Source organism: Harpia harpyja, chromosome 10 (assembly GCF_026419915.1).
Source record: "Harpia harpyja isolate bHarHar1 chromosome 10, bHarHar1 primary haplotype, whole genome shotgun sequence".
Lineage (NCBI taxonomy): Eukaryota > Metazoa > Chordata > Aves > Accipitriformes > Accipitridae > Harpia > Harpia harpyja.
In genome coordinates, this window is record NC_068949.1 from 46,917,165 (window position 1) to 46,938,126 (window position 20,962).

The 20,962-nt window shown below is 36.0% G+C and overlaps 1 protein-coding gene across 7 annotated transcripts in view; it reads right to left on the reverse strand.

Annotated features, from left to right (window-relative positions):
- Nucleotides 1-20,962, reverse strand: part of CFAP46 (cilia and flagella associated protein 46) — a 98,725-nt gene that overhangs the window by 10,938 nt on the left and 66,825 nt on the right. For 5 of the 7 annotated variants that reach the window (XM_052800039.1, XM_052800034.1, XM_052800035.1 and 2 more), the window contains 17 exons: nucleotides 19,815-19,921; nucleotides 18,854-19,036; nucleotides 17,902-18,037; nucleotides 15,890-16,078; nucleotides 14,963-15,151; nucleotides 14,118-14,252; nucleotides 13,003-13,182; nucleotides 11,281-11,448; nucleotides 7,756-7,853; nucleotides 6,987-7,066; nucleotides 6,404-6,555; nucleotides 4,412-4,533; nucleotides 3,942-3,994; nucleotides 2,655-2,819; nucleotides 823-899; nucleotides 177-237; nucleotides 49-84 (listed from right to left, as the gene is read on the reverse strand). In XM_052800039.1, coding sequence (XP_052655999.1) covers nucleotides 49-84; nucleotides 177-237; nucleotides 823-899; nucleotides 2,655-2,819; nucleotides 3,942-3,994; nucleotides 4,412-4,533; nucleotides 6,404-6,555; nucleotides 6,987-7,066; nucleotides 7,756-7,853; nucleotides 11,281-11,448; nucleotides 13,003-13,182; nucleotides 14,118-14,252; nucleotides 14,963-15,151; nucleotides 15,890-16,078; nucleotides 17,902-18,037; nucleotides 18,854-19,036; nucleotides 19,815-19,921 — 2,131 coding nt within the window. The remainder of the gene's footprint in view (nucleotides 1-48; nucleotides 85-176; nucleotides 238-822; nucleotides 900-2,654; nucleotides 2,820-3,941; nucleotides 3,995-4,411; nucleotides 4,534-6,403; nucleotides 6,556-6,986; nucleotides 7,067-7,755; nucleotides 7,854-11,280; nucleotides 11,449-13,002; nucleotides 13,183-14,117; nucleotides 14,253-14,962; nucleotides 15,152-15,889; nucleotides 16,079-17,901; nucleotides 18,038-18,853; nucleotides 19,037-19,814; nucleotides 19,922-20,962) is intronic. The other 2 variants (XM_052800038.1, XM_052800037.1) reach the window with 2 other exon arrangements.

Sequence of the window (20,962 nt, forward strand, 5' to 3'; positions counted from 1 at the left end):
TCCAAATTCCATGGGTAGTTTGTGGAGAAAATATTTAATATATATTACCTGCCTGTCTTCCTTCATTATAGGGGTCCACAATATCTGATAAACAGTTAAGTGTAAACAATGCAATGTAAACAACAAAAAAAGAAAGTTTAACTGATACACTTAGCTAACAGTTTGTGAAAGGATACATTTAAAATTATGAGTATCAACAGGCAAGCAATTACAGGGTAAATCACTATTAATTGGTGCCTACAATTAAAAAAAATACATATTCTATTACATGCAGAAGTCTCAATCAAATATTAATAGTATTGCATTCTTTGTGTCAAACAACAAAAAGATGTTCTAAAGTTTTGAAGGTAGGATTAAAAGCAGTATGACACTCAATTGTCAATGGAAATTAAAAGCATAAGCTATTCTGCATTATCTACATGCATATACTTACATTACACGCGTAATATATGTGTGTGCACATATATAGATATATATGCATACTTACATATATATTTATAAAAAGATGTGCATACATGATATGAAATATATTATATTGTTGGGGAAAGTATTTTAGTAACTTTAAGCAGCTCCCTTGATGGGTTGTTAAATATGTCATATTTACACAGAGAGTATGATTTTTCAAAGAAACAACAACTCTGTCATTACTGCAAAATCAATAAGAAGCAAAATTTTTATGGACTTATGTGATATTTATTCCACTTCAGAATTCTAGCATATATAATGAGCTTCTATGCAAGCCACTTGTAGTTCTTTAACATTTTTTACACAAAAAGAAGAGCTACTCCTATTGAGTTTATTTAAAAAATGTGGAAAGTTCACCGTTTTGACATTCTTTTTCTGACGAGCTTTTGGTTTTGTTTCTTTAGATATTTCAACATCTGTTTTAACTTCAGTCTCTGTGGAATTGAAAAGAAGAGATTTTTTTTTTTAAGATATAGGCCATTTTAGAAAATACAACTTTCTTGAAGGACTACTTGTATTTGTTATGATATAATAATAATAACAGATTAAACAAGAAAAATAAAAATTAATTTCACATCGCAGCAAGGCAAGGACATTCCCCAAACCCTCTTGCCTAAAAATAATGGCTTGAAAGTGGAAAACAAGTAAGAGATGTGATCCCTTAGACATGCAAAATTTTCATTACATTGCAGATTTAGGACAGAGTTGAACAGTGATTCCCAAAGGACTTTCTAAGCCTATTGCTGTATCTATTCATTGCTGATGCTACTGGAATAACTGAAGCTTCTATGAAACATGCAGAGATCAAAAGGAAAAAGAAAGTTTCATATTTGAATCTGACTTTTTATTTCTTTAAGGGATTCTAAAAAAACACAGAAAACTGACACATTTCTCACTGTATATATGACTATCACCCAAAGTACATGTCTCAAGCCAGTTATCAGTGGAGTGCACTGGAAGTTGGTGAAAGTTTGAGATATTAATTATTACTCATATGGCTAGTCTTTCCCTCCTCATTCAGGGGCTACTTGCATAACTGCATGAACAGAGACTTTTCAACTATGCTTCCTCTCATTTATCTGCTTCTAAAATTATGCAACCATAAGAAGTTTCACTTTAAAAAAGAGAAAAACAGAAATGGAAAAAAAACCCCACGTTCTGAAACTCCTATTTCTAACCGACCTGTAACGGTATATGAACGTGTATGTAGACTAAAAATACTCTAATATCAGATTGTTCACAATTCTTTCACTTTAGAAAGGAGGGGTGAAATGGAAAAACAGAGAAGCGGTTATACTGAAGGTGCTAAATATTATGGATATGAACACAATAGAAGAACCTCTTTGGAACAGAATACTTTCATGGTACAGAGTGAGATTTTCTAAACTTAGCTTATTTTTTAGCTGAGGACCACTAGTTTTAATAATTTAATTTGAGTTAAAATGTGGTTTTATCTAATGTATGAGCAAAATGTGACTTCAAATTTTTAACTTCAGTAATAGAAGATTCACGCAAAAAACTGCTTAGTGCCTGCATTTATTTCTTACTTTTAGAATAAATAAGAAATTAGTTTTAAGATGCCACAGGGACAAGTTTACCAACTGTCCAACTATCTCACTTAACAAACTCATTTCACTGAAGAGTTTATATAGGGTGCAAGTGTCTGCAGTAATAAAAGAAGTCCATAAAGTCTGTGGGATCTGATTTTGCTCAGGCACAGCACAAGAATCGCTGGATTGACTTTAATGTTATCTTAGCTATGCAGACAGAAAGTAGCTCAATGATTAAGTTTTTTACATTTGATACTTTGAGCAAAGTCTTACACTAATGTTAAAGAAAACTAACAGAAGTCTAAATTCTTATTTCAGTTTTTTTCAGTGCAGCTGAAAACAGCTTTAAAGAGTTTAAGACCATACTTGTATAACTGAAACTTTGCAAGCCATTTTAGATTCCACTGAGTTTTACATAATTCTTTAATATGTAGAGGTTATTTTAAATTAGCTAGCACTGCAACTATAATCAGCCTGAAATAAGTCTACTGTACTATCTATTCCATCTAAAATACTGGAAAACTATCGTATGTGGCAGTCTTCCAGTAAAATATAACACATCGTTCATATTATTTAAATTTTAAGTATCTTGTTCGCTGCATCATTATGCTAATGCAAAGAATGTTTATCTAATAGTACCTGACTCAGCCAGATGTATTCGATTGTAGAGGATCTGGAGAGAAAAATCTCTGGATACAGAACTAATTCCTTCCCCTTTAAAGATACTCAGAGCTTCCAAAGGCAATTCCATAAAGAATGTATCTCCTAGTAATACCACACACAATCCTAAGTCCATAGGTGCACCTGAAGAAATGTGACAGAATATGATTGAGATTTAGTAGTTCTCAGTGTGTACATAAATAATTGAAGTTAGAAGTAAAAACCTAGATTTCCTCTACTGTATGACACCTGAACTCCATTTTACTGTGGATTAAGTGCATTATGCAAAAATATTTCTTTTGATACCGTTACTCCTAAAATGTTGTCAAACTTCTATGCATATGCACTTGTGACCACTCGTTCTTCAGAGGGAAAAACATCCCTGTATTAATAACCAACCACCTCAGATTGAAGTCCAGGTATATGCAATGTATTCCAGAAAATGATGTTTGGAAATGCAAAATTGCCTTAGCAGTGTTTGGCTAAACAGTACAGAGTTGTAAAGGAGCTCTTATCCAATACTAACCGTGCCTTTCTGTAGGAAACTTTTTGTTTCTGTTATTTAGAAAAAAAGTACTGAATATCATTATGACAACATTTTCCTGTTCTACAGAGAAACAACAAATACATGGAAGACAAGTTATTCAGTCTTTGCAGAATGACAGAAGCAGCCAGCTGCCAGATTGCAGAAAGAAACTCTTGCAGGTAAAAGCAAATGCAAGTGTATATCTTTTTTTAGTAATTTTAATTGAGAAACTTCACTGCTCCCCACCATAAAGCAAAAAACTCATCCCCAAAGCAAGCCTCTTCTCTTGCAATGTGTTTAGGGACATATTCCAGTGTTAGGCTTGCGTTAAAGCAAACATGTGAGTTGCCATAACATAAAATGCAGGAAAAGACAAAGCAAAAAGAGATCAACTTTCTTACGTTCTTTCTTTTGGTTTTTCTCCTGAAAAGACTGGTTTGTAATAAAGCCATTTTATTTAGCTGTCTAAAGCCTGTATAGTTTGGAAGACTGCAAATACATGCAGAAGGATAGCTCCATCCAGCGTATAAATAATTTCTTTGGAAGTATACTAAAATACTTGACTTGATACAGAAAATAAACAGACAAAACCATTGCTAAAGACTTTTTCTTCTCCCTGGCTTCAAAAAAATTGAAACTAAAATGACAGGATTTTGATATTGTCTGTACACACACGCACATACATATATTGTACTCAAGAGAGCACATACCCCGCATTTTAGTATGTTTGGTGTCCTTACCTTTCAATTTTCTTTTTCCTGATTCAGCTGCTGAAACTGATGTGCTCTGTTCTCTGGGAAGAGGAATCAGTGAAAATATTATCAGTGCTAGTACTTATGTAAGTAAAAGTTTTCACGGGAAACACAAAGACAAAACTGCTTCAATCTCAAAGAAATTTTACACAAAGGATGTACTCCCTTTGGAGTTCCTGTCATTTGGAAATCCTATCCTTAACTAGTTAAACTATGAAGTTTCGTCCTGAACTCAATATTGTATAACTTAAGCTGGAGAACAGTGCTTGTTAGAAATGGCCATTAGTCTATCATGTTTCAATCCTCTTAGTCTTGCATATCCTGCATATACTGTCTTTCAAGACGTAAAAAGTTCCTTCAAGAGGGTCTATTCTTGCTAAAACCATTCCTGTATTTGTAGGACTTGAGTCACCATTCTGTTTTCACAAATGATGATAAAGCAAGTCTAAATGTCTTACCTGGTATCAGAAAAATCAAACTGTGACAGCACTGGTTTCAGATATTCTTCCATAATTTCTAATATTTCAGAGAAATCTGATGTCAAATCATATCCATTATGATCTATTTTCTCTGTTGGAGTCTATCACACACATTGAAACAAAAACCAGAATACTTACAAATGCTATTTAACAAGGATGGAGGGTGTATTATGTTAAATCAGAGGCTAAATCAAATCATTTGAAACATCATAAAATGGAAAATACAAATATAGAAAGTCAGTTTCAAAACTACTTTACTTCAAAACATCAGCATTTTGCAAAATATTCTGACATAGCAATCAGTACAAGATGTCAATATTTATTATTTAAGTGATTAATATACTTCTGCAATTTCAATGGGGAATAGCAGGGAAGACCAGCAGAAAGAAAAGATAATGTGGTGCTCCAAATAAAGGGATGAAATTGTGAAAGGACAACTTTGAGAAGTAAACAGAAACTGCAAGATGAATGTAAAAGAAGCAAATGAAAGTGTATTGAGAGATCAGTGGAACCAATTTAGGAAAAAAATAAACAGAACTAGGAAAATAGATAAGGAGAGAATAGAATCACGTAGGAGAAGATGACACTAAAAACTGAAGCTTCTAACAGCCAGTATACATGGACACAAAAACACTACCTGGAAAAATGAGCTCAACTAAGTGTCAAAGAGTGTTGACGTTAATGAACAGACTTCTCACCCCAGGCTCTGTTTGTGTGGCTCTGTGCAGGTTGCATGTATAATTATTGAAAGTTGTAACGCACATGCATTTTAAAAACCTAAGCCAATTTTTTTTTTGGTCTGTTCTACCTGACATTATCTTATCACCTTTTTCTTCACTTACACAACTACAGCAATCTTTACATAACTGCCATTACAACAAAGGCTGGCCATGGACAAAAGAAAAAGTGTTCAATACTTCAACCATCTGCAATAATTGGTATTTTAACTGAGAGAAGCTAATGTCATGAATAAAACAGAATTATAATTCAAGAACCAGATGTGTCAAAGTCATGTGATTAAAACAATGAAAACTTGTACAGGAAATTCAATATGATCTATATTTTTTACCTTTATATTAATGATAGAAATAGGCCTATACCAGTTTTTGTTAATATGCTGTATTTAACAGTGAATTTTGACTGATATTGAAAAACCTAAATTTTATATAATGGAGCCAAAATTAAAGTAAATTAGAATGCTAGGATGTAGACTTGCACATTTCATGTGTAGAAAACTTTCTGCAACCATGCAGCTTAAAAGCTTATGTAAAAGCAAAAATTGCAGGCTTCTCCAGTGTACCTTTATGATACACAATTTGTGTTCACTGATTGTGAAAAACAATGTCCTTACAGAACTGAGCCTTCTTGCAGTAACAGAAAACTTTTATCATCTAGAATTTAAGAGTGTTCATAGCTACAAACTTGGAATTCCAATGAGATGTGTCTTTGAATCAAAATTTTGTGACTAACAGACTTGGATCAACTGTGTCCAAATAAACAGCTATAGCTCAAAAGATACTGTGTGCTCTAGAAAGAAACTTTCCTGTGTTGAAAGTCAGTAATAAATCTTTGGCTAAGATAGTTTTATTTTGATTAAAGGGTTTAGATCTATGATCCCATTTTTTTCTTGGGACAGCTGGGGCTTTCATGTGATATGAAAGGCAATTTACATTTGCAAATGCAAATCTTACAGGTACAGCACATTTTCACATAAACTGATCTCAATTGCATCAATTTTCAGTTCTGATAAACTACTGGACATTTCAAAGCTGCTGAATGACATTCAGAACAGTAACAGAATAACACAGTAAAATTAAATTTTGAAGCAGAGTACACAGCATTTAGCAACTGTGAAGACTAGGGATGTTACACTTGGAATAAACTGAAAATTCTGCACGAAGAGTGTTTATGATATTTTTTTAGTACATGTTTTTCACCCTATTTTAAATATAAGGTAATCAAATATATTACCATATCTGTTTTGGAGACACATTCTTGCAAGTTTTGAATGACAGTCTGTTTAAGATGACTCTTCATCTTCTGCTGCTTGTAAAGACGCACTTTTTCCAACAAAATACAAAATGTATCAGGATTCACAGGAAATCGAGAAACTTTAGCTTGCACTATTAAAAGGAGGATAACACCATCTTAAGACTCTTTTTGAGACTTCACATTTGTACTTGAAGAAATGATTGTATAGAGACCATCAGTTTCTAAAGCCACGGCATTTTTTTGAAAATGAAATAACTGTTTATATATATATTTAGCACAAAATATATACAGAAATATACAATTAAAAAATCTCTACAATTATTTATATATAACAACTTTAGCCTTCAAATATAAACAAAAATTCTGTAAACTATGACTAGGTACACTATATCTGATAATGAAACACATGTATTTAGGCATTTACTTTCCTCTGGTATTAATAAGAGTTACTATTCTTTTTAAAATTATTTAAAAATTTTACTGACTGCAACAGTGAAAGATATGAGCCTTCTCATAACATCAGTGCAATGATTTTTATCTCTTAAATGTAAGAAGCACTTACCCTTTGGTTGAGTGGGTTTTCCTTTTTGCTGCGCAGTACTTACTTTTGGCATCTCAATCAATGAACTGTACAAATTTGATCTATGGAAAGCAGAAAACTGCTGAGTAGATTATTTGACTGCTCAGCCTTGTTTAAATGAAGTAAATTTATTGGATGAGTAATTATTACCCTCTAATTTAATGTGCTCACAAATACTCTCAAGATGCAATATTTACCCTCACCTGGTGGTGCAAAAACCTGCAAAATAACTGGAACAAACTGAGACCTGTAAGGAAAGTTCTTTCACTGCTATATATCCAGTAAGGTAGATTTTCATTTGTTCCACGACAATTGTTTAAGACTTTTCACAATTGGTGAAGGAACTCAGTCAGTTGCTACTCAATTTATGAGTAGTCACTAATTAGGCTGCAGTAATGAGATCATCTGTGGCTTTATAAAGCTAAATATGACCCCTCCTAACGTTTTCAAGAGCATAAGCAATAAGAGCTGGAAGCTATTAACAGAATTCAGGAGGATACCAAGAATGGCCTGAAACCTTTCAGGTGATCTCTGGAGATTTAAGAGATAATTAGGGAAACCAGAAAAACGTAGAGCTTTGAGCTGCAGGCAGTTTTATTTATATATTAATTTGTTCACTATCCTAAAATTCAAGTCCAGCAAAATTAGAAGTAAAAGGCAATAAACAATCAAAATACTGATTATTTACAAGTAAAAAAAGATTACATTTGTAACAAACAGAATGCTAAAGCAAAATGATGAGATTTTATACCTGTCTTCTGAATGCTGAAGAATAATTATGTAGAAATTAGACGGCAATTCATCCATTATATTAAAATGTTCAACAGGAATACAGAGATTTCTCCATGCCTGTACAATAATTCAAAAGTAGCATTATTTTCATAGATTTTAAAAACTCCAATCTCAGTTCTTTCATCAGAAAATTGATAGTAATTCTAGGAAAGGAGGTGCTAGGATTAAAAAACAAAAAGTCAAAGGAAACGCTCAGCAGATGTACCAGGACAGGAGGCTCCGTCCGAGCAACAGGAAACACTTTTTCACTGTGAGGATGACTGAGCACTGGCACAGGTTGCCCAGGGACACTGTGGAGTTTCCATCCTTGGAGGAATCCTGGGCAAATGGCTCTGAGCAGGTAGGCTGGACAAGATGACCTTCAGAGGTCTTTTCTAACCTCAACCATTCTATGATTGTGTGACTTTTGTGCAGTGCATAAGCACTTATAAATATTATTTAAAACAAATTACAAATACTGTAACTTATTCCACTCTTCATAACAACATGACTTTTTTGGCCACTACACTGTCTGTGAAGTTAAAATGCTATCAAATACTAGCAGAATACTAGCAAAGGAAGGGAGCAGAATAATTCATTGTAACATTTATGTTTGCAAAAGTCCTTCATTATTTTGTTAAGAATAGACACCTCACCAAAAGGAACCATGTAAAATTGTATTGGGTTTACATGGCAAGGTTTTGGTAGCAGGGGGGAGCTGCAGGCATGGCTTCTATGAGAAGACACAAGGAACTGTCCCCATGTTGGACAGAGACAGTTTCAGCTGGCTTCAAGACAGACCCAACACTGGCCCAAGCTGAGCCCATCAGCAATGCTGGTGGCACCTCTGTGATGACATACTTAAGAAAGGGCAAAAACACTGCACAGCAGCTGGAAGAGAGGAGTGAGAATATGGGAGAGAAACAACCCTGCAGACCCCAAGGTTGGTGAAGAAGGCGGGGGAGGAGGTGCTCCAGGTGCCGGAGCAGAGATTCCCCTGCAGCCCGTGGGGAAGACCATGGTGAGGCAGGCTGTCCCCCTGCAGCTCATGGATGTCTGTGGTGGAGCAGATATCCACCTGCAGCCCGGGGAGGACCCCACGCCAGAGCAGGTGGGTGCCCGAAGGAGGCTGTGACCCCATGGAAAGCCCGCGCTGGAGCAGGCTCCTGGTAGGACCTGTGGCCCCGTGGAGAGAGGAGCCCAGACTGGAGCAGGTTTTCTGGCAGGACTTGTGACCCTGTGGGGACCCACGCTGGAGCAGTCTGTGCCTGAAGGACTGCAGCCTGTGGAAGGGACCCACGCTGGAGCAGTTTGTGAAGGACTGCAGCCCGTGGGAAGGACCCATGTTGGAGAAGTTCGTGGAGAACTGTCTCCCGTGGGACGCACCCTACGCAACCCCCATTTCCCATTTCCCATTTCCCCTGTGCTGCTTGGGTGGCCAGTGGAGGAGGCAGAAGAATCACGAATGAAGCTGAGCCTGCGAAGAAGGCGGGGGGGTAGATCTTTTTTAGTTTCGTTTTTATTTTTCGCTATCCTACTCTGTTATTAACTGGCAATAAATTAATTTCCCCAAGTTGAGTCTGTTTTGCCTGTGACAGTAATGGGTGACTGATAGCCCTGTCCTTATCTTGACCCATGAGCTTTTCATCGTATTTTCTCCCCCTGTCCTGTTGAGGAGGGGGAGTGACAGAGCAGCCTGGTGGCACCTGGCAACCAGCCAAGGTCAACACACCACAAAAATATTGTACTAAAGAATATACAACCCTTTTTGAGAAAATAAAACCAAAACCAACCCAAAACCTCCTAAATAGTCTGGCTCCAGATGAAAAACTGGTCCTAATACAGAAAGGACCATAAATGTTTTTTGAGATTGCTGCCTTTAAGCATGTGTGTTTACGTGTTTTTCAGATTGAAGTTTTATGTGCTTAAGCACACAGGGTACACTCTGGGTCTACCTACATCATCAAGTGGTACAGCTCATCAGGAGCAGAATTATACACTGTACACTTTCACTGATTTTCACTTCAGAGCACCTCTGGACTGGCCCCCTGGACTGAATGCCCACTCGATGTGGCTTGAGTGCATCAGAGAATGCAGTTTGGTTTTTGTCTGAGGGGAACACTGCTCATACAGTCATTGTACCACAATGCAAATCAAAGCACCGTGAGCAAGGACAACTGGGAGATTCACTTTGAAAGTGCATTCCTGATCTGAACTAAGAATCTCAATTGAGTTTTAAAAAACACTAATATACCCTCAGAGGGAACTACTTCAGTGACCACTTTGATTTCTTGCATCTCAAGCTGCCTGGAACCATGCAGTTCAAGAATGCAGCCATGAACAGATGTCTTGATTGCCACCTTTTCTTTCCTGAGCTACTGCGACAGGTGCAGTCATGGTGGGCGCTGATGAATGTTTTCAGCTAGGATAACTGTTACCAGTTAGATAATTACAGCAACTCAAAAACAGTGGCTTCTAAACAAAATATTATCCTGTTTCTTCTGCTAAATAAGATAATACAGCCCATACAGAGAAAAGTCAAAACAGTAGCCTACAAACACATATTTTTCTTATCCTGTACTGTATCTCTGCTTGCCACATTTTCTAAATGCTTAAACCCTGCCAGCTACAGCTAATCCTTTATATGTAACTTGCTGGCAGTTTTTAATTTCATTCATTTATAACCTAGGGTCTTCCAATCTTAGTTTTGGTATTCACTTTTAGACCTCAGACATTTGAAGAATACGGAGTTCTCAGCCAGCTTAGACTGAAAGACAGAGTATTTATCTCCCAGAAAAGTTTGTCAATTATTTGCTCCAGAACTATGAATTACATTTTTCTGGTTGGTTTCTTTAAATATCCAGTTTGCAACATCACAGTTTAGCTGACACCCAGACTCATGGATAGAGTGTTTGTTAAAAAGAAACCCAAACAACAAAACAAAACCAAACCCCCCAAAACCCCAGGCTCTTTTCATAGGGTAGCACCTGCATGGGGACTTGAGCATCTCAAACAGGATGACTGGATGCTGTCCAGACAGTGACAGGAGTCTCTGTTGCAAAAGTCCTTTACAATGGCATCTTCGGCTGAATTGGGCGAGACTCATATGGAATTAATGATTTAAGTGTGCAGATAGCACAACTCTGACATCCAGCTATACCAAATTGTAACTATAAGACAAACTGGAATTGCATCCTTAAAATCTCACTTCTGACTTAAATCACATAGCTCATGCCACACAGATAACCTAGCATAAACAAAACCACAGGACAGTACATACCATACTAATAAAAATGTATTTCGATTAATGACCAAGTCAACCTATGACTCAAATTAAGAAAAAAAAGTTGAATAGAGTTTAAAGAAAACAGATGAAATATTATTTAATTCCAGGAATAACTGAAATGATATATATCTGTGTATGTGTGTGTATATATGTGTCTCTGTGTGTATTTATATAACATACATATAAACCACTAATAAGTAGCACATCTCAAAAAGTTACCATTGAAGTAGCAGTCAGTTGCTGTTCCACATTTTTTAGAAGATCACTTGTGTTTCTGTTTTGTTTTAAATGATTCTGAAGATGCAGTAATGCTGCCAGCTGAGAGCTGCTGGTGTTAGATGTAGCTGTTAGAAGGATACTCTTCATCATCATAGATGCTGAACAGCTCTGTAAAATTTTTATATCTATTTATTTCCCCTCCCCAAAATAATATAAATACATATATACTCTATGTTTGTCAAAACATATATATATGTTAAAGAAAAAGTCTCTTGCTTGAAAGGGGATATGGGTTAGCAAATGCTGGTCTGCTATTTGTGTTTACAGTCTAATGTAAACAGTCTAGCAATAACTTATGAAGATTTCTTAAATATGAATAGCTAGAATTGACTTCTTTGTCTACATTTATCATCTATGTTCCTGCATTTAGTCATCTAAGGTCTACATGGAAAGGTAAATGCCTGTGTTCTGAACTTAGCCTTTCAAGTAAGCTGAGTCTTCTCTGTGTTTGTGTGCCTTTTACTGCATAGCCATCATATCACACATTTTAACAGACTTCCTACAAAGAACAATATAAAGGGTAAGATTTTATATCCTTTTCTTTCAGCAAACATACCAATTCTGTCCTTTAAAACAATGCCTGCTAAGAGCTAAAGCATTTTTTTTCTTTTAATGCAGCTGTCACGTTAAAAAAAATGCAATTTGGGTTGACATAATCAAAAATTCCAAAGGGAGGCTTAATATTGACATGGAGTGACATTTTAAACTTTTTTGTTTTTTTAAATAGAAACCTTTCTGGGCAGCACAGTAACTGAATCAGCAGAATTTTTTTCCCAGTAAAAGACATGACTACTCATGGGTTTTGTACCTTGATACGCATTCTATGTTGCTTGTTCACTAACAAGTATGACAGCAAACCATAAATAATATGGTGTGCTGCAGGAGTACAGCAATAAAGGACTGAACCACAAAACCCAGTATTAGCTGTTTTCTGATTTATCAAAAGACCTACCTAGTCCATTCCACCCATGGGTGGAGGTATTTGCAAATCTAAGTGTTGACATGGAGGCAGGTGCTTACTGTCTGTCATAATTTCCTGCGGTTGCCTTGATGTGGCAGGAAGGAAATTACTATAAGGTACATTTATGTATTTCTACAATGGAGATGATGGTGTACAAAGTATGTATTATTTGTTCCTGATGTAGGGAATATAAGCCTTACAGCCATACCTCATCTTCTCTGTGATGAAGGCAAATACTCACATGAGTGATTCATACACCTTTGAGCCATCTATGGGACCACGCTGTATGGGTGTTGATTTGACAAACTGAATGTAAACCTTTCCTATCTACTTGAAAATAATGAATGAACAAATCCAGAGAAACATTTTTTTAAATTATTTGTTAGGGAAGGATGAAACCGTATTTTCTGGTAATGTCTTATCTTAGCTAATCACATTATAGTAATTTATTCATATTAAAATATTTTCATGTATGCAATCATCAATGAAAACATCAAGTCAAACACAATAGATAATAGAATCGTTAAAAAGCCACTGATCAAACATTTTGAACTCAGCAAACATCTCATATATTTGACTACCTGTATTACACGCTAGTTCTTATATGCATCCATATATTGTGTTCTGTATGACCAATAGACATTTTTGCTTATGTAACTTAAACCACCCTTTTTATACTGGAAAGAAGCACAATACATTACCTGATGAAGTGCCAAAAACTGGCTAGTTGAAACTGGATCAAATTGTTGAAGGCATTCGACCATTTCAAAACTAGCAGGAGCCAGTACATCAGTAATATTATGACTGAATGCAATACCCATACACTGTAGCAAAGCTTCACTGGATTGAGAAAGATATTTCTGAGTCAACCTATGTTCCTTCTAGATTATAAAAATAAAAAGGTTTATATTAAAATATGCATTAATATTAAATATTTGATATATGTATACAGATTACTAGTGTTAGAAAAGATCAGTATTACTTTTTCATTACTAATTTCAATGCTTTTTCTCCTTTTTAAGGCATTTACTTAATGTGTGATCAAAATAGGCACAGATTAATTATTTAGCAGACACCAACATCTGTTATACAACATTAAAAAATGTTTTAATAAGATACTTTAATATAAAACATGTACTTAGCAGAACAGTATTTAAATTCCAGGCAATATGAGCTGTTCAGAACAAAGGAGTTTTCTGTCAGTTCTCCGTACAGTTGTTTCCACTGACAGTTAACTAGACTTAACACAAATACACCCACAAATCTCTTATCTCAAGTATTTATTGATTATACTAGCAACACAAACCGTACATTCCTAGTGTGCTTTGAACTGCAGTAGTTAACAGAGATCAGCTCACCATACAAAACAACTTAAATTTTGTAAGAATTTTACAAGTGTTTTTTGATAGAAGTTATTTCTTTCTTTGTTCCCAGCCTGCAAAATGTTATGCTCCCTTAGAAAGGCACGTCTGTGAAGCAGAGAGAAAGCTGCCTCTTCATCTTGTCCTGGCTGCTACATGCTCAATCAGTGGGAAACCACTGAAGGAGAAATAATTTCTTTCTGGGAGCAACTGGGAACGCTCCATCAGGAGCTCCAACAGCATGTTTTGAAGGGCAGGACAGAGCTGGACAGCAGAGTAGCGATGGAAAGCAGTTTTTGGGGGAATGCTTTGGAGATTTTTTTTCTTTTGTAAGATCAAATTTATGTTACAGACATTTCCATTATCAGTTGAAACAGAACTGATAAGGTAAGGTGGCTATTATTCCATAAAAAGGAAGCACTCAAATTCTAATGCAAGCACATACACTAACATACCTTTAATGCCTGTATTTTGCTCCTATACTTATCATATTGACATTTATTAGTCAGTAAACTGCTGTCTCTCACTTCCTGTTCACTGCATTCTGCTGAAGTCAGGGAAGTTTTTGCGATGTCTGATTTAGCTTCTTCCTACTCATCACAGTATAAGAAAAGAATAATTAATCATTCCATTAAGCATGGCTGGCTTAATTTCTTTTGTGAAAGTCTAGGTGAAAATGGAACTCATCTTAAATCATCTCACTATATGAATCCCTTGATAGTGAAAGATTTAGCAATATTATCAGGCATAAAAATTTCTTAATATGTTATGATGACAATATGACTAATAGAAACTAAAAAGGCCCCCCATATAACCTCTAAGTTTTTTATTTTCTGATATTTGTCCTCAGTTAAATTTCTTCTGAACACTTTAATTCATCACTGAATTTATAATGACTCAATCAACTTTCCTTTTCTTACATGGTGTTCTTACTACAACACAAAAGGAACTTACAAATCTGAACTTTTAATCTACTTCTTGTTTGCATGGATTTGGAGACCAGCCTACCTAGACCTTTAAGGCATTCAAGGAATTTTTTTACTTTCTCTTTTGAAAATATTGTAATTTGCATGTCTCAGGAATGAATTAAAAAATTATCTACATGAGGATGGCATGTAGGCAGAAGCATTTTTCTGAAATTACTTAGTTTAGTATATTCATTTTTATTATGGCTTGCACGCAATATGTAAAACCTAGCTCTAAATAAAGAGTAGTAGTATACAATTATATACAGAAAAAGTATTGTGGCAGACAAACTTTACACACAAGAATGAATTTAAATGCAGAAAAGAATGCATACCATAACATTTGGCTTCCAGTAAATCTCTGAATGTACAGGATCTATATTAATGGCAAGTAAATGAAGAGTTTTTCCAGTGAGATATAGGTATTTGGATTTGATGTCAGGACAGCCTTTACAAAGATTCTGTATGTTTGCTAACTGAGCCAGTGTAATATGACCCACAGTGCATTCCATATGCTTCCAATCCTGGTAAAATACATATTTATGTTTATTTGCTCATATATACCCACACATACAGAAATATACTTCTTTAAAAAATGTAACACACATATATTTACATACAAACACATTTGTTAAATGTGATTACACTTTCAACTATGAACTAGCTGTCTTTAATAGATATACAAATTCATAAACAATTGATTAAAAAAAAGTACACTGTAACGTCCATAAGTAAACAACAATCAGTCCTGAGGAAAACATGGGATAAGGGGAGAGTACTGCAGAGAATGGTGAGGCTACTATGCTTTCCTGTTGTCATTGTCAGAGACGGAATAACAGGCAAGAATTACTGCTCTGTTCCAGTGGGGCATGTCTTATGTTCTTATTCATCAGCTCAGTTAGGCGGTCCTGCTTGAAACCAACTGTTTTAAAAAGAAGAGACAATAATGCAAACCGTGCCTCCCCTGCCATCAATTACAAAGCCTCAAGTAATTTCCCTGCCAGTCTTAGTGGTTTTTATGTCTCTGCATTTAAGAGACAAAATCTCTCTGAGGAAAGCAAACCAAACCAAACCAAACCAACCCAATAAACCATCCCCAAGACAAAAAACACACACTGGAACTTTCTTTGCTGCAAAACTATGTGAATAGTCTGGGGACCTGTTTCTTCAGTAGTGGAAGAAGTCCTGCTATGGAAAACATCCCTGTGAAACTTTGTTATACCTTTTATATGCAAATCATAGGACTAAATATTTTGTATTACCTGTTCTGTTATACCATCTTCAATAGTTTCCCTGATGAATGCCTCCACAATTTTATGAGATGATGCTTCTCCCACTTCTTTAAGTTTTTTCTCAGTTATAACAAGATGAAAAATATCCAAAAGAATTTCTACAAGATTTATTTTCCTATTAGCTAGTTGCCTCATTAATGGGATACTAATATTTGTAGTCTGAAATACAAAAGAAAGGAAAGTAGAATTCTAATTTTGAGTATTTTTGCAAATTTAGTGATAAGAAGTTAGAATGTTGTATTTCTTTTAACTAAAAAGCAAACATTTTCACAATATCACCTCAATAGATCAGAGATACTGCTATGAAGATATTTAAGTAACTTAAAAGAAAAACTTCAATGTCAAATATATTAAAAAGCAATCAAAGCAGCTGCATAGAAAAAGAGCAGTTGGGTTTTTGCTTTTCATGTTTTATGTACCTCTTACAAATATCTAATTCCAAAGGAGCTGCAAATGTGTACACAGAACCAGAATTTTAATATTAATGGTTTTGGTAGCTGCACAAAAATACTTGCTCTTTAAAAAAGGCAAAGCAGAAAAAAAAGCTGGATGCTAGAGTATAATAATGGTACACACCAGCAAAGTAGGCTGCAGGCCTTCATTACCCAAAATACACTATTTTGAAGACAGCTTGCTTTATTTACATAGGGTCAGTATTGGGACTGGTGCTGTTTTAACATCTTTGTCAGCGACATGGACAGTGGGATTGAGTGCACCCTCAGCAAGTTTGCCGATGACGCCAAGCAGTCGACACGCTGGAGGAAAGGGATGCCATCCAGAGGGACCTTGACAGGCTTGAGAGGTGGGCCTGTGTGAACCTCATGAAGTTCAACAAGGCCAAGCGCAAGGTCCTGCACCTGGGTCGGGCCAATCCCAAGCACAAATACAGGCTGGGCAGAGAATGGATTGAGAGCAGCTCTGTGGATAAAGACTTGGGGGTGTTGGTTGATGAGAAGCTCAACATGACCCGGCAATGTGCGTTTGCAGCCCAGAAAGCCAACCGTACCCTGGGCTGCATCCAAAGAAGCGTGACCAGCAGGTCGAGGGAGGGGATTCTCCCCCTCTACTCTGCTCTGGTGAGACCCCACCTGCAGTACTGCGTTCAGCTCTGGGCCCCCAACATAAGAAGGACATGGACCTGTTGGAGCGAGTCCAGAGGAGGGCCACCAAGATGATCAGAGGGCTGGAGCACCTCTCCTATGAAGTCAGGCTGAGAGAGTTGGGGTTGTTCAGCCTGGAGAAGAGAAGTCTCCGGGGAGACCTTATAGCAGCCTGCCAGTACTTAAAGGGGACCTACAGGAAAGCTGGGGAGGGACTTTTTACAAGGGCATGTAGTGACAGGACAAGGGCTAATGGCTTTAAACTGAAAGAGGATAGATTTAGATTAGATAAAAGGAAGAAGTTCTTCACAGTGAGGGTGGTGAGGCACTGGAGCAGGTTGCCCAGAGAGGTTGTGGATGCCCCATCATTGGAAGGGTTCAAGGCCAGGTTGGACGGGGCTTTGGGCAACCTGGTCTAGTGGGAGGTGTCCCTGCCCATGGCAAGGGGGTTTGGAACGAGATGATCTTTAAGTTCCCTTCCAACACAAACCATTCTATGATTCTATAATGTTCTGTGTAACTTTTTTTTTCTCCTGAGAAATAAACACTTTAATGTGGAGAATTTTAAACCTGTGAGGTATTTAGAGAATCAAAAATATCCCCATGTTTAGACTTTTTCTTTTGTAGCTATTAGATAAATTTTAGAATTAAATAAAATTGACAGAGACCAAACAAATCCTCTCATTTCTGCTTCTTTTCTTTCCTTTTGAGACTGTAAATTCTTTTGACATGCAATGTTTCCTTCTATATTCAAACAATGCCTATCATTACAGGAAGATAATCTCATTTGGGGCTTCCAGGAATCATCCAAGAATGAGTGAATAGTACAACTAAATCAGATTTCTTTTCCATGAGTAGAAAAAAATATATATATCTCCATACCTCATTAACTGCAAATAAGCTACAAACATTATGAAACACTTCCTCTGTTTTGGATACTGCTCTCTGAGCTAAGTTATAAGCATTCAGATAGTGACTACGTTTTTCTTCCTCGTTTCTTTCCTGCTTGGCAATCATCCTGAAAAAAAACAACATAAAAGCCAAAGGAACTAATGTAAGAAAGTGTTTATTTTTATGGTATCAACACTATTGAACATATATAATAAAATAATTAGATTAATAAATTAGGTTCATAAATTAAATAGATTAATTAACAGATAGATTAATTTTGTACATGTGCTTTCTAAATGTTCAAATAGGAAAAGTGAATGTTCACACATTATTTTTTCAAGGTCTTATTCTTGGAACTGTACTGCTGCAGTGCAAGAAGATGCCAAGACACAAAGAGAAGAAAGGCAGATAATATTCTAGAGTATGTATTCACCAGGAACAAAATGGCAGAATAGCCAGGTACAAAACATACCTCAGTTGTTTTAAAGGGACGTCTTGGAAACAGCTGGGAGTCAAGGCACACTGTGTTTTACCCTTTTGTTATTACAGCAATTTCTAGAGAACCATTTCAACAGAAAGAATTGTAAAAGCCTATAAATACTTGAGAATGACTGGCGTGGCTGCCAAAACGCCTTTACAAATGGGAAGACAAAAAGCTGACTTAGAGACCTTGATACTTTGTTTTGACCTCAAAACCAGTACAAAAATCAGTAGTACCATGTAAGATTAACTCTGCCTTCAGTGAAAAGAATTTTTGATTCTACTATATCTTTCTGAATACAGAACACATCAAGAATGCAAATAGATGCGTAACACCAAGATATAAAACCTGACAATATTATCTGCTCTTTTCCATCTTTAATTAGACTATAGAAATGTAAGCAGTACACTTCATGGTCTAGTTAAACATACATAAAATTTTTCAACAGATGTATAATCTTACCTGTGAATATTTGCACATTCTAGCAGTATCTCAGCACTGCAGTTTTTATGCCCATAATGAAAGAAGTCCTTCTCAATTTGAACTAATTTATTGTAAGATTCCTGTAGCATATGTGGCAACTGACAAGACTCAGCATTAATTGTCATACAATCTTGGGTAAAATGTACCTGAATAAGTGTTTTCCTAGGGATAAAAATTAAGTACAAGATAGCAGTCAGAAAGTACAGGCTTTGTTTGAAAACTGACCTACTTCTCTCTGCTCTCCTTTAAATTATAAGAAATCTAGAAAAAGCCTCTTCATTCTTTAAATCTGTGGTCTACTAATTATAGTAGGTCCTGAAAAAAAATCAAAATATTGTATTTTCAGATTAGAATTGAGGTGTCACTTGTTGTGCTTATCTAATTATTCAAACTGCTTAGGCCTACTCAGTCTTGTAAATATAGTTAAACTTAGAAGACTATTAGTCTTCCCTTTCTAATCCAAAAGTTTCACATTTCTGGAAAGAGAAGAAAGTGTAAATGTTATATACTTCTCTCCTTTTACCAACACATTTTAAGCTCTCTGTGCTTAGATTTCAATGTAACCAGAATCATTATTTAGTTTCACCATAAAAAGACTTCTTGGATCATGGTGAGGAGAGAAGTAGGTCAGTACTGCAGACTACAACAGTTTTGTGTTAATATCTGTGCTCAGATACCACTGCATAGGCAAATGTATCTTGCTCCTTCAGGCAACCTACACCACAAACTATGCACACTAGTTTACTAGCTTACTAACTTAACAGGTAGTAGGGCTACATACAAGAATGAAGAAATTGGAAAGGAAATTTAAATTTAAAAAAAAGAATAAACATAAGCTACTTAGAAGAAAAATATTTGAGCATCCACACAATGCACCATACATATTTGCAATGTAGCTGCATAGTAGAGGCTGGGCATATTTTAATGAAAAGACAGTTACCTGGCTTCAAGGGATGCAATTATAAAACCCAACTCTGACTGTCTGTTAGGTCTCTTCAGTAAAGTAGATCTGAGCACATTTACAGTGTGTTCCAGTATCTCACAAGCCTGCAGGTAACATAAGACATTTCATAATTCTATTTTAAATGTCTGTGTACAACATTAAACATTCATTTAGAAAGCTTAAATTTTGTGCAGAACATGTTAAGTATCTTTCCCTAATATTCCCCAAGATGACTGATTCTTGACAACTGTATGTAAGTCTAGAAAGTATGAGTTATGATCATATTTAGATATTTTGATTTGATAAGTCAATGGAGCACATACACACAAGGAGAGAAGTTGGAGCCAGACTCATCTTAGAGATACATAGCAAACGAATGAGGGGCAACAGACCCAACCTAGAAAAAGGGGAATTCTAAACAGATGTTCCAGTGTTTGGCCACCTTCATAATCACTTTTTTTTTTTTTTTTTTTTTGAGGGGGGGGCGCAGGGGGTGTGTGCAGATAGCAAAGGCCCAGAAAGGTTGTGGAATCTGCATTCTGGAGGCATTTGAAAAGTGGCCATATATGGCCCAGAGCAATTTGATTCAACAATAAGGTCAGATTTCACTTCAAAATTTCCCCTGCTTTGCCTGGGGTTAGACCAGATGACCTCTAACCTAAATAGTCATTTGATTCTATATTTCACAGGCATCCTCTTCGGGACAGATTCCTGCATCCTTACTTACACTGACTAGCATATTAATTCACAAGTAAACGTTACACTATTATAGTTTCGCCAGCTGGGGATGTAAAAGAAGTCCCCAACTAATAGTTTTGAATGAAAAAGCCCTTAAATGATGCTCAAAACCTCATCTACAGATTTGTCCTCATTAAAAAATTTTGCTGCTACAGTCATGTTGGTCAGACATGTGGAGGTAAAAAAAAAACCACCTCACACATTCCATTAATAGCTATACTGGTAAAACCTTAGTAAATACTCTCACTGGTAACCAGGTATTTTGTCCTTCAACGATTGTAAAAGTGAGTTCAGCCCAAATCAGAATAATCCCTCTGTACAAAACACACGCATAGATTATCAATAAAGGACAGATCATCACAGATACAACAAGATTATATTTACGCTGAAACTCATGAAAGTTAAGG